This window comes from Hyalella azteca, unplaced genomic scaffold (assembly GCF_000764305.2).
Source record: "Hyalella azteca isolate HAZT.00-mixed unplaced genomic scaffold, Hazt_2.0.2 contig4728, whole genome shotgun sequence".
In the NCBI taxonomy this organism is placed as follows: Eukaryota; Metazoa; Arthropoda; class Malacostraca; order Amphipoda; family Hyalellidae; genus Hyalella; species Hyalella azteca.
In genome coordinates, this window is record NW_025934939.1 from 52,827 (window position 1) to 67,227 (window position 14,401).

At 37.2% G+C, this 14,401-nt stretch overlaps 1 protein-coding gene across 1 annotated transcript in view; it reads left to right on the forward strand.

The window, feature by feature from the left end:
* LOC108666484 overlaps positions 1 to 11,148 on the forward strand; it is a 44,712-nt gene extending 33,564 nt beyond the window's left edge. Inside the window, exons 4-5 of the mRNA XM_018153370.2 lie at positions 2,366 to 2,514; positions 10,837 to 11,148. Coding sequence (XP_018008859.1) covers positions 2,366 to 2,514; positions 10,837 to 11,148 — 461 coding nt within the window. The remainder of the gene's footprint in view (positions 1 to 2,365; positions 2,515 to 10,836) is intronic.
* The last annotated feature ends 3,253 nt before the right edge of the window (positions 11,149 to 14,401 follow it).

A 14,401-nucleotide genomic window follows, 5' to 3' on the forward strand; every position in this document is an offset into this window, starting at 1 on the left:
GGCAAATGAGATACTTTATGTAAAAAATAATGTTAAGAGAGTAAAGTTCTTTGAAAGAATAAAATACTTGGGGAAAACTTCGTTATTCGCTCCAGGTAAATGGGGCTTTCATACAATGGAGCTAATTTATTCTTGGAATAATTGATCGTTGAAAAACTTTGTGCGTCTATTGTATTTAAAGCTCAACGCGAATAAGTTACTCGAAACATGCTCAAGTTAATCTTCGGCGACTTTCATGCATTTCATCTGTAATTAAGATGAACTTTACAAGAGCTCAACACTTACTGCACTCGATCATTCGAATACATCAGCGGTCGATGGCCTCCTGTCATGTCAAGTGAAGTGCAGGTCCATTAAAGCAGGCCACTAGAGCGCCTGTTTGCATGTCAGCCTGCAATGAGATCGCCTCATTCGTAGTCCATTTCATTTCCACGCCGATGCCCCCGAAAAAAGAAACCGCTCCGCAGACACGTTTGGTGTCGACCTCACAACATTGCCGGGGCCGAAAAATTAGAATTTCATGAGCCGCGACGAAAGGATCATAAGGATGGGTAGCTGTTTTATGAACACGAGTTTTGGAAACCTTTTATCTTTACTGCCAATCACTCCTGCAAACAAAATCCTTTAATTCAAAGCAAGATTTTATTGAAGTTGTGGTTCTGCCTGAAGATTTATATTTGTAATTGTGTCGTCCATCTTTGCAAAGTGGGCAAAATTTGCTGCATAATATCTAATTTGTTTTACTGCGTTTCGATATCATTATCACTAAACCTCAGTATGCTTACAATAATCAATAATTATTTAGCTTTCCGCCACAAATTACACAATGCTCATGTATAGTAATTCTATGCACCACTTATGTCGCTCTTATTTGTAGTTGCGTTTTACAAACCGATCTAATTTACTGCCGACACTGCAATTCGCTGCTAGACGATCTCCACTACGTTCAATGGCGGCTCAAAAATCACGGAAGCGGAAATTAAATGACTTCCGGGCGCTCAGTAAAGTTCTCCGGAATGCGCTCATCTGTGCAAATTTTTCGTTCCACGCCCCTAAACTGCTGCGGGAATCTTGGAAGCTCTCGCATACTTCGCAATGAAAGCAAATGCTTCTTTTTTCATTTCCTATTAATGTCTCTTGTTAAAAAAAGTAATTGGGATTCATTCAGATAGCTAAGTTCGTTTCATGGGCATTTAGATTAAAAATTAAAACAAATTTTATTCGCATTGAGTTTGCAAGTAATAAGTGAATTCATTTTCATAATTGTCTAGGAAAGATTTAAAAATTTTTATAATTGGCATGTGATCCTTACATGCACATAAACAATAAATGAACGAATCTATTCATGGAGTAAATATGTCAATAAAATTATATGTGTGGCATAATATTTCAAACCCCGCCACTTTATGCTGCTAATAATTTCTCCATGTTTCCTAGCATTTGTTATAACATATTTTCCTACACATGCCTGTGCAAGACGGCAATATGGCAATATGAAGCAACCGCGACTGCCACTGCTTGCATAGCTGCTATGTCAACAGAGCAAAAACCTTATTTAAAATCATCGCACCTTATTGCGTCGGCCAACGATCGTCCTCTCTGTGAACGCCGATACGGCGGCTATGTTTTTTAACCATGGATGATGCAGAGACTCTCCCCTGAACAGATCGTGCTCTCCACATAGCCGTGCGGATCTCAAGTTCATTCACATTCAATTTCCATTCAGAATTTTGCACTCTCTGTTTGGGTCTTTCGCAAACGTTCGACAGAACCTAGAATAATCTTAATGTTTTATTTTTATGATCGCATTCATGTCTTTGAACATTTGTGTCAATTTCATCTATAAATAGACCTTTTCGAGAATGGCGTTGCAAAAGATACGTTTTTTATTAAACATCGTGAAAGGCGAATAAAATCTATGCTTTCTCTGCTAGATTTTTTTGCATTAGAAAATATTCTAGGCTAGTGATGGACTAGTCACTTGACTTTTGTCGACATAATTTTAATGACCTTAGAAGTCTCAGTATTGTGAAGTTTTTTGGGGGAGCCGCAGATGCCTGAAATTACATTGAGAAAATTACATTGCAGTATAGAGTGTTTTCATTGAGGAAAATAGTACGAAAATTAAAATATACAGTACTACAATGGTGGCATTATCTCCAGTATTACAAAAGTAAAAAATATAACTCAGTACTCACTGCAGTGAGTGACAGAGAGCGCATTTCCTCGTCTGTTCGTCCGTGTAGTCACGGACAGACAGACGGACGGACGGACATGACAAGCACAATAGCGCCTTTTTTCCATAAATGAGAAAATGCGCTAAAAAGACTGTAGTCGTTACATTAACATAACTTATGCCCCACAGACCTGATCACAGGACCGACATGGCTAGCTGCCGTCAAGCAGGCCTCAGACACAAGCTACAGGTGGACAGGCTCTGGTGTGGCGCCGAACTTCACGAATTGGGACGTTGCACCGGAGAAATCTCCCTCCACACAACCTCACTGCGCCGAGGTGAGACTAAACTGGACTCATTTCTTTCCCTAATCCAAGTACGCACAGGCTGATCACAACTGGTCACATTTTTCTGATCATTCAAGCTGTGCTTAGACCCATAGTAATTCGTTTGCCCAGCAACTTTTAGTTGTTTTCATGGATTAAGTATTTTCATAATTCAACGTAGGTTTTATTGGATCGAGCACGAGTGATTATCCTAACAAGTCTACGGATAATACTATCTATATTTAATTACACTGCATGGATGCATCTGATGAGAAGGATTGTGTTCTCGAAGACTGCGTGCACGACATTTATGTTCCTTATGAAAATTGAGAATGAAATAAATGTTGTCAAGTATTTGTGTAGTAAATTAGATAAAATACAAGATATTAAATGACCTATCACCGGCTGTTTTCCTCAATTTCAACACCCCGTGTTAGGTTACGCAACGTTCGATCAAGAAAAAATATTTCATCAGAAAATATTTGATCTCTTCTTTATTTTTTGCAAAATGTTTTTTTACGAAAAAGTCCAAAAAAAACAGCACTCGTATTCTTATCAAACAATTGAATTTTAAATAACTTTATGTATGATAATGTTTATTTTACCTTAGATACTGTGACTCAAGTTTACAATTCCGGCAGGAAGGTCTTTCGAGATTGAATTCGTGAATTTACGTTACATAGGCAAATGGTACGCTTTCAGGTAATTTCTAAGCTAAGAAGTCTACTGAATTTCTTAAACATGATGGTTAACAATTAACAAAAAAAACAATCCGAACAAGTTGATGAATTTTGTCAACTTACACGATTCTGTGATTATTGCTAAAATATCTTACTAACTTTTCCCTACGGAAAAAGCTTTACAAGTGTTGAGAAATGTGCATTTACCATTCGCGACCAAGTAGCCATAAAATTTTAAATTAAGCCAGCAGAGATGAAATTGTTTCGTTTCCAAGAAAATGTTTTCATTGATTTCCATCCCTCCGCTGGAAATCATGTTGAATTAAAGCTCTCGGTGTTGGTTGCAGAAATAACTGGAGTTTTTCTAATCGCAAATGAAATCCCTTCGCGTGTGTGCTTGAAGCTGCGATAGCCAATATAAGAAGAGCTTTGTCGGCATGGCAACTCCAGCAACTGTGACAACAACAGCAGCAAAAGTCAATCTTGTGCACAGCTCTATGATACCGTGCTGCGTTCATGGCAATCAAATATTGTGCCTAATGCTGTCGTGTTGCCACCATAACAATCCAATGCCACGCTCTATGCTGTCGTGCTGCCATCATAACAATCCAATGCCACGCTCTATGCTGTCGTGCTGCCATCATAACAATCCAATGCCACGCTCTATGCTGTCGTGCTGCCATCATAACAATCCAATGCCACGCTCTATGCTGTCGTGCTGCCATCATAACAATCCAATGCCACGCTCTATGCTGTCGTGCTGCCATCATAACAATCCAATGCCACGCTCTATGCTGTCGTGCTGCCATCATAACAATCCAATGCCACGCTCTATGCTGTCGTGCTGCCATCATAACAATCCAATGCCACGCTCTATGCTGTCGTGCTGCCATCATAACAATCCAATGCCACGCTCTATGCTGTCGTGCTGCCATCATAACAATCCAATGCCACGCTCTATGCTGTCGTGCTGCCATCATAACAATCCAATGCCACGCTCTATGCTGTCGTGCTGCCATCATAACAATCCAATGCCACGCTCTATGCTGTCGTGCTGCCATCATAACAATCCAATGCCACGCTCTATGCTGTCGTGCTGCCATCATAACAATCCAATGCCANTGGCCGCTCAGACGTGTTGATGCATCCGCTACCCGGTGTGTTGTTGATGACCGCTCAGACGTGTTGATGCATCCGCTACCTGGTGTGTTTTTTATGACGTGTTGATGCATCCGCTACCCGGTGTGTTGTTGATGACGTGTTGATGCATCCGCAACGCGGTTTATTTGTAGCTCTTATAAAATAAACTGTTCCGATATATTCTTTTATTTTCTTACTACTATAAATTGGAACTTGTTTGAGTTCTGTATAGTGTCTTGATAGCTGCATTGTATATATACGAGTCCTACCAAGCGTGCGCGACAATGGAGCATGAACATATGTTTATTAATAGATGCGCTATTTTTTGGTGCTTTCAGTGATGAAAGTTGATTCAAGAAATTTATTTAGAAATTCATATTGATATTTTTGTGATATATTAACATTTTTGAGACATATTGGAGGATTTCTCTGTGCAGTGCATATCTGAAGTGCACTATCTATTTATTGAAGACATTCTGCATCATAGTGCACCAATTGCAAGAAGTCGAGAAAGTAAATTTTGTTTTCTATAAAGCCTGTTTTATTTTCTTCAGCTTCATCGTAGCGAAAACATTAACATGGTATGGTTAATATAATATTATTCCCAGAATAGATGAACCGGCATCGCTGTATTTACGTCGTTATGTCCAGAGATAACTTTTTATAGTCTCTGATCACCACAGATGGCGTGCCGAAGTATATGTTCATATCATGCACGTATAGGTTTATTGGGAGCACGAACATAAAGGATTTTTGTGCTGCTGGCTCAGCAACATATCGAGCGCCGCTAAAACCTGCCTCGGGGTGTCGGCCTAAACATTGGAGGCGCTAGGCCGCTTTTGTAAGACTAGACCGCTTCTGTAAGACTAGGCCGCTTTTGTAAGACTAGGCCGCTTTTGTAAGACTAGGATTGCAAGACTAGGCCGCTTTTGTAAGACTAGGCCGCTTTTGCAAGACTATAAAGAATTATAGATATTCGTGTCTGTCGTATCATGCTGGTATCGTACGGGTATTCTCCAAGGAAATAATGAAATATATATAGAGTCAGTGCACTAATTCCGAGCTCAATCTCACGACTTCTTTATGATGATTAACTATTTAGAATTGCATCTTTATTGCACATGATTATTTGGAGAGTTGATCCAGCAGAGCTATTTGATTAATTTGGTGTAAAATTTGTTTGAAATAAATTCTTCTAAAAATCTGTATCAGTGGATACGGAAATTGAATTCAGTTATACCAAATAGCTTTCTGAAAGAATTTCGTTCAATCGGATTCACAGAAAAGTAGTTGCAAATTCATTCACATTCATTGAGCTTTTACGGAGAGTGGAAACATGTGAGACTGTGTACACGTTGGCATCTATATATATTATTGCCGCATTTATTGAGTTTACAGTTACAGTCCTATATGAAATGTTAAGAAGACTCTGTTCCTGTCAACATTATAGTAGGTTTATATACCTAGTGATGTATGAAGTCCTATATAAAATGTCAAGACTCTGTTCCTTTCAACATCATAGTAGGTTTATTTAGTGACGTATGAAGTCCTGCCGGAGAATCTCGTATGGCCACACCTGGCCAGCGGATGAGGCTCGACGTTATCGCACGACACTTTTATGATAATGAATTGCCTTGGAATTACTCCCTTATTGCACACCATAACTTCGGGAGTTACTCCTCGTTCCTTTTAGTGGGCATTTGGGAGGCATGATGCTTGGCGGGGTGACATGGCGGCAAGAGTGGGCTGATTTCCTCAGAGACGACATTATTATTCCGGGTAAAAAAATACGTTGTGGACTTAAATATCTTAATATTGTGGGCTAGATTCTTAAAAATTGACGAAACTGACAGAAACGCTATATTTTCCCCGTTAAAACAGGAGTTGCGATCCTAAAAGTTACTCTTAATTTCACTCCTAAGCGAACAAATATAAAAATCGATATGTCCTTATGCAAGAGACATCGGTTCGCCTGAAAAAGAAAGGCTTATTCAATATGCGATGCCGCTGAGAAATATAGCACCGGTCCCCGCACCGCAAGTGACGATTTACTTTCTTTTTATTTTGCTTCAGGGTAATTTATCCTGGACATGTGCGACATCTTGCGTTCCGCGTTCCGGCGTTCATGTCGTCCATGCGTGTCGGGTATTGCTCGATCCATCTCAGCAGTTGCGCCCTCAGACATCGTTGTCGGACTTTCCTTAGGATATTTGTAAGCGGGCGCATATTTTTCGACGAACGATATCTTGAGTCTTACTCACACGATATATTACCTTCCATAAGTCCAGTGCCAATTTATAAAAAACTATTGTTACCAGTTGACTATCGTGAAGAGCTTTTATCATGAATACCACAATTTGGTGCTTCACAAATTGTGCAGTTGAAGGTTTATTGAGCTTTTATGGAGATTGGAAATTTTTGAGACTGTATATACGTATACAAACTCTAATGTGCAATTATTGAAGAGAACTCCTGCAGAATAATGATTGTGAAGATCATCTTTTTCATGCCTACAACGTAAAAAGGGTCTTTATTGAAAAACTTAGGTTGAAGGTACAATTATGTTTTGTTCAAATATAAATGAAAACGCAGTTAAGCTAGGTTAAAAACTCAAATCTTTTTCCTGTTCAATGTGTGACGCGACCTCAAGGGAGCGAATTAATCAATTGCTGCCACAATGAGTAAAAAGATCTTTGAAAATATCCCCATAATGTTTTATTACCGTGTAATAAATTACGTACCAAACTATATATCTGCATTTATTGTCATAGCAAATGTTGTCTGCACTACGCAGTTCGGCGCTGATGACATAGTGCCATCGCGTTGCCACAGAAATCTATAAAATAGGAAGGTAATTCAATATCTGGATTCTGGAGTAAGGTAATGATGGTTTAATTTTAGGAGGTGAGATTTTGACGATGTAGTTTGGTGTCAGGGTGGTGGGATATGTTAAGGATATAGTTTAGTATGGTGATGGTATAATATGTAGTTTAATAGTTGAATTCACGGGCAACAGTTACGTGGTGTGATACTGTACTGACAATAGAGGTGTGGTGTGATGGTAGAAATATGTTGTAGTTTGCGTAGCACGTGTGGTGTGATAGACGTGATGCATGGTGTGCATGATGGTGGAGGCGTTATCTATAACTATCAAGGAAATGATGCTATTCGTAGGTGTTATACTTCTTTAGTGATATTATGGTGTAGTTTTATAGTGGGGCAGTGAGCTCTTCAATTCCGAGCCAGAAATTAGTTTACTGAAGTTTTCTGTAATTTTTTCCTGCTTCCCCAGCCAATCTCAACTCCAGCGTAATTACAACTTAACTTTTCAACAGCGAGCGAGCATCTGCAGGCTGAGCTCAGTGTTATCTACAGCGCTGAACTCAATCTCGGAATTTCAGTGTAAACTTCAAGCCGTCAAGTTTTTTTCTACATTCCTGGCCACGAAATCACGTAGAATTGGCCTCTCGGGTCCGTGCAAACTTGAATGGAACGATGGCCGGGATAAAGCAAACAATGACATGAGAATCGCATTATCAATCTGACTTCTGTCTACAAAACTTCTGTGAACAACCGAGAATACTCACGGTCAAGTTTTATGTAGAGCACTTGCAAGGTTCCTCAAAAACCGAGTTATTATGAAGTAATTTTTGGTTGTATTTTTTTGTCCAAGTTACATGTTTATCGCTGAAAGCTGCGTCCCATTTTGAAATCCTAAGTAAAATTTACAATGAAAATCNACTTCTATTTATATATTCTGTATCTGTATTACCTTTTCCATTTAAAAAATTTCCGTTTTGCTTCGGTATTATATCTTTTGCAGCAACTTTTGTGGGATTACCTTCTTACGGTATTTTTATTTATTATAAAAAGTACGTTCTGTTGTTTGAGTCGTTAATTTAATTCTCATCTTGCCTTTTTCAGTCATGTTTCCTCTTTGCATTTTAATTTTTAAAATATTTACACGAATATAATGGCCGATAAACTTCATTTGAGAATCCACAGGATAAATCTTCTAAGATTTTCGAAGGCGAGAGAATCAGAACTGAAGAAGCAGCGGAGCAACTGCAACCAGAGAAAAAAAACATCTGATTAACTGACAAACATAGATTTAATACGATTATTATGATCATATTCATATTCAATATACAGCAATCTAGAATGCAATATTCGTCACCTCCTTCCAAGCTCTCTTCAGATAATTCCTTATCCTAGACGTTAAGAACTATGCAAACTTAATCTTCATGGTCTTCCTTAAATTAAAGCGGAACAGATTTTCTTATAATTCATTCTTTTTCATTATTTTCTTTATAGTTAACTTTTCTCCTTGTATACGATACATTGAGCATGCGGTCAGAATCGCAACATTTAGAAGTAATCAGGTACTTAATCTTCATGGTCTTCCTTAAATTAAAGCGGAAGATTTTCTTATAATTCATTCTTTTTCATTATTTTCTTTATAATTAACTTTTATCCTTGTATACGGTATTGAGCATGTGTTCAGAATCGCAACGTTTAGAAGTAATCCGGTGTTACCGCCTCATCTAATAAATCAGTGTCATGTCCAAATACCGATTCACTTTTTCCATGGAGTGAGTCATTCTGACCCAGTTCGATCCAGCTAAGGGGCGTATCAGTGCTACGTTCTTTCTCCAATTAATGAAGTATGTAACGATTTGGAAAGTATGACCCTTTTATTTTTCTGTGTGAGGATTGGTAACGAGGCCGCCATTATGGCGATATGAGCCCGCCATTGCCAGCATATTTAGCAGCTCGCTGCAAAAGAAAAGCTTCATTACTGTGTTATATAGCGCGCTAATTCCTGACTATATAGCTTGCCATGGCGAGACTGATACCGCAGGTGCGATGTTACACTCAGCGAAATGAGAGAGACTTTGTCCTAATTGCGATGTACTTTTTGGGCTTTTGTGTGTCATCCTAACCCAGGTTGGCCCCGAAAAAGGACATATCAGTGGGACGTTCAGGACCAGGCCTTTATAGATATGAATATCATTGAGAATTTAATAGATAGCCTTAAATATTGTAATTTTTGTCTAGCAACGATAAATTTGTTAGCCAGGTTTTGAAATACGAATTTCACCGAGAAAGTGATAGCTTTAACTTTCAGTCTGCCGATGGTAACTAAGCTTTGTACCTTCAAAGTCTCAGCCATTATTTCTGGTAATACAATTATGACTTCTCCGCTTTTGAAGTCAAATAAAACTGGCATATTTAACTTCTTTGTACAGATCTTCACAGTCAGTAGAATCGAGAAAACTCGTAACTCATTTAGTATGGAAATTAGAGTCATTAAATTATATAATATTATTATTATTACTATTATTTTATTATTATGATTAGCGTCAGCGCTACATACACTCATCGCTCGGTTCGCGTACGATTATTTGCACTCTTAATGACTTACATTTGAGTACGAAATTAGAAACAGAAATTTGAGCAACATTCAATCAAACCCAATAAAAATTCCAAATCATCCCAAAGTTGCCTTTTTCTGACATAAATTAGGAACAAAAAACAAGTTAATTTGGCCCATACCGCAAATTTTCCATTTGTACCGCTAAACGTAATCAGATTTGAAGAGAGAAATCACCGCTGCATTTGATGTATTATTTAACCTTTGTATTTGTATAATTTCCTAACAACTCTCGCCCCAGTGGCAGTCACATTTGAGAGCTTCATCAGAATATTCATGAGAAACTCGCTTATTCCAGTCCTCGTGTCAGCGAGGGTGAGTTTTGTGAAGAATTATTCGTTGTGTTAGCGCAGCACTTGGTGAACGTTGAAACTACGTTGATTACGAGTTGATTTTGTTAAAACAACGTTTTATCAACGTTATTTCAACTACACATGCCTGGTGAGATGGGAGAGCGTGTCGTATTCACGATTTTAAATAACAGCCCAATTACAATGGTAGTGCAGAGTGGTATTATACGGTGGTAATGCAGGATAGTATTACAAGGTGAAAGTATATAACTTCTGTCAACGGATACGTTAACTGTCGTCAATGATATTCGAGTCTGATGGCGTTGTAACGACAGTAAACCGGCAGTTAATGGAGATTTCATGAGAAAAAAGCTGTCCTAATAACATGATAGATTCATTTTGTTGCTAAAATACTATTCCCTTGGAAATTATTCACTATTGAGACACAAGATTACAAACTGATTAAAATGATAAGTTTTGATAGTCAAAAAGTAAGGATTTTATATTCCTTGCGATTTAATTTGCGCAACACAGTTTAAAGACCTCTATTATTGCGAAATATTTAATTATTCACTGCATAAATAATTAAAGAAATCTTTGCTATTATTAGACTGAACCGACGAAAGCAGACGCATTTAAAAAATTTATCCCAATCATGTTTCGTTTGTTGGCAACTTATCTTAAATTTCCAGTATTTCAGTTGTGAACTGCCCAAATGATGAAACTGCTACAACTGTTGTTACAAAAACTGTATATACTTCCCCTGCTGATTATTTTTAAATTTTTTCAGTCGCCCGACAGCGGAGTGAACACCTCGACCAGCCAAGACCTCGGCATCGCTAACACTTCGGTGGACTCCAGGCCGGCGTCATCGAAGAATAAAACAACGGCCAGAAACAAAACTGCGCCGCTGATCATCACCCCAAGAAAACACCCGCTGGGGTCTTCTTTAAGTCTTCCTCAAGCTCCAGTGAAGCCTAAAGCTAAAGATTTCTTAGATCCTAATGGAACTCCCAGATCTTTACCCGTGCCTTCAACAGCTCTTGATGCCTACAACTCTCAAGAACACCTTGAGCTCATCCTTACCCCCAAGGACTTGTAATGTTGAGCTCTTATACACTACAACGAAAATTCTACGAAATCATATACATAAAGTCTAAGGAATTTTTTAGTCCATTTATTATGTTGATACTTGAACATCAATTTAATTGGCATTGATTATAAATAATAACTTTACCGGACGGCGCATGAATTTTTTTTTCTTTTTAATACCCGAAATTTTCAGCTCGAGTGACATATACAATTCAGAAGTACAAATTCATATCTAAATATCTTTTTTCAAGAAGAACCATCAATAAGTTGACATGCTTTAGTTGTTAATATGTGTAAATGTGTTAATAATTGCTCAAAAAGCAATACGCGTTCTTTTAACAAACTTTGGACTTCAAATTCTACCCGATTCTTTGTATGATAGCTGTAAGAATCCTGATCTGATATAATTAGTTATATATTGAAAGTCAGGTACAGAATTCATTCAATGTACGTAGTATAAGACGAAAGCCTTACGAAAAAACATTTGTATGAGACCTAATGAGATTTTCACGAAGAAATTTTCCTAGATTTTCTACTATCCTGATTCCTGACGAATGTTATGAATGTAAGCAATGTAGCGCTAAGTTATATTAGTGTTGTAAAGCTTAGTTTTAATGGAAATTATAGTGCGTTATGGCACAACGACCGTTGATCAAATGTGATGGTCTGCCATGGGCTTGCTTCTTCGGTGTTAAATCCTCTTTTTATAATCTGCAGATTATTATTCAACACGGAACCTTACCTCTAACTAAAAAGCTTAACTACCTACTAACTTTCCTAATCACCCGATTTTCTAAATAATCATCACCAGAAGCACTTAAGGTTTTTCTATCACATATGTTGTAAATTTAGAAAATTTCGCTGTCCACGAATGCAGCATATGACTTCAGGAAATTTGTGATGGTTTCTTGCTGTATTATTGCGCTGTCGTTGCCACTGCTGCTGACAAAAGCTTAGCCGTTCTTCAGCCCATGAGAGAAGGAGTGAATTAACTTGATGCAGTGTACGAAAGATAGTTTACTTAGCAAATAGATTCTGCATTGTAATTTATTTTAATGCAAATTGATATTTATGGGCTCATTTCGAAAAACTGCGCTGTAAGCGTCGAACTGGCTTTTATTCGAGACGTAATTGTTTGACTATATTGCGGAGAATTTGTCTAATTGAACTATGCTATTCTGAATCAGAAATGAAGGTTAAAGATCAAATTTTAGGTGATTCCATTGTCGATTCTAACAAGTTTGTTTCAATTGTGTATTAAGATTTTGAATAATTGAGACCTTCCGCCTCGCTGGCGATGTTATCTTTTGACGTCCGGGGCGAAATGGCTTGATAGCTGAAGCACCAGAAAACCATCTTACTACTAATAGTAAGAATCGCGAAACTTTACACGCAATTACACGCAAGTGGCAATATTCGAGGAAAATTCGAATTGCGAATTTAAAAAGAAATATCAAATCATGTTTCCCGTTAGACTAGCATTTAATAGTGTGTCCATTGATTAATTCATCTTAATTAAAGAAAACGAACATTAATTAAAAGAAAAGCTTCTCGCCTCATCAGCATGCCTGTGATACAGCACTTTGAAAGTGGCAATAAAACTCACGCCTGTTAAAAGGGAAAACCTTTCCGTGAGTCACGCAACTAATTCATATTTTATCTAGATGTGGAATATTTTGTTCTTCTATTGAAATTTAGTGTATTTACATGACAATTTTTGTGTGTTTTTAGCACTTATACGCATGTTTACGAAAAGACTTGGACCTTAAAACATGAATGATTATGCGCCATTTGCAGAGCCCTTATATTTCGAGTTTTATAGCGCGTCTTAAAACATTATATCACTCAAGCGTTTTTGGAAAATTTTTTCTATGATTATGATTGATTTTTTAATCCTTTTTAAAGTTTTTGGGATAAATCTATTCAATTTGAGGTATTCAGCTCTACCACTTGTATCTTCGAAATTTTTGCGTTTGACGTCTAGTGTATCTTGCTGATTAAATTTCGCTATTCTGAACCCGAGGCCGGAGTATCAACTTCTTACACGTAACTTTGCGTAATTTTTTTTATAATACCACCATTTCTAGTTACGTCTAAGCACTTACGCAGTGCGTAAGCATTTACGTGTAAGTTGCGGTGTTTTGATAATCCGGCCGGCCTCGAAAGTTTGCTATTCTGGACATAAGCGAGGGGAAAAATAGCAGCGTTTCAATAAAGAGCCCGATGCTATATTAGCTGTCATGAAGTGATTGCCTGGCCAGGATTATATATGAGAAATATTATCCTAACCTGACCCCAAATGGCGTAAACTCGAAACCTGAGCAGCTTTTTTTCTGAAATTTTCCTGCAGAAAAAACTGCTTTATAAAATATTTAAAAATTATATTTATAACTGTTTTCTGTAATTTACCGAATTCTGAACGCAAAATTAAGTTGCATTCTAACTAATAAAGAAATAAAGAAAAAACTAATGCTGCAAAGAAACATTAAAATCCTGCATTTACATCGAACTTATAAAAATTACGTAAAGTCTTTCATTATATATTATCATTATATAATCATACATAAGATTGTAAGATATCATCAGCCATCTAGTACATGTTCACTGGTATCGTCATTTTAATTAAGTTAATTGAACGACATTTAAAGTTTTTCCTCAGCATGACGCCTTAACATCAATATTTTTTTATTAATAGTTTAATGCGTGTGTCGTAGACCAGTTCTAGAACTAATCATCTTCGATTTGTTGAAAAATATTTGAATCTAATTCTAATTTAAATACTATTTCTAATAACACCGTATGTTCGCTCGCCAAATATTCGTTACTAAAATTTACTAAATAATTTATTTTCCAATGACGTCCTTATTTGCTGGGACTGTTAAAATCTTTACTTGATGTTACCTGGACATGCGGCGTTCTCAGAGGTGTAGGAATCTCGTGTCTTGCTATAGATAATTATTAATAGTGTAGCTCTAGGATCTCGGCCTTGTACTCTATATCCTTCGTAAATATATTTATAAAAACCACTCTATACTACCTATACCCTAAGCTGATCCGGTTGAGTACATTAATGGATTTTTCTAATTACCATCTAGGACGGAAACCTTTTAATGAAGTATTGGTTGAAACAAACTCGCATTCTATTTTTTTTTTTTTGTTGTTATTTTTGCGATGTCATTAGAGGGCATCAAATGAGCCGTTATTCTGAAATCATTATTTAAAACTTCAAATTTTTATTGATTACATAACTGCTTATCAAACTA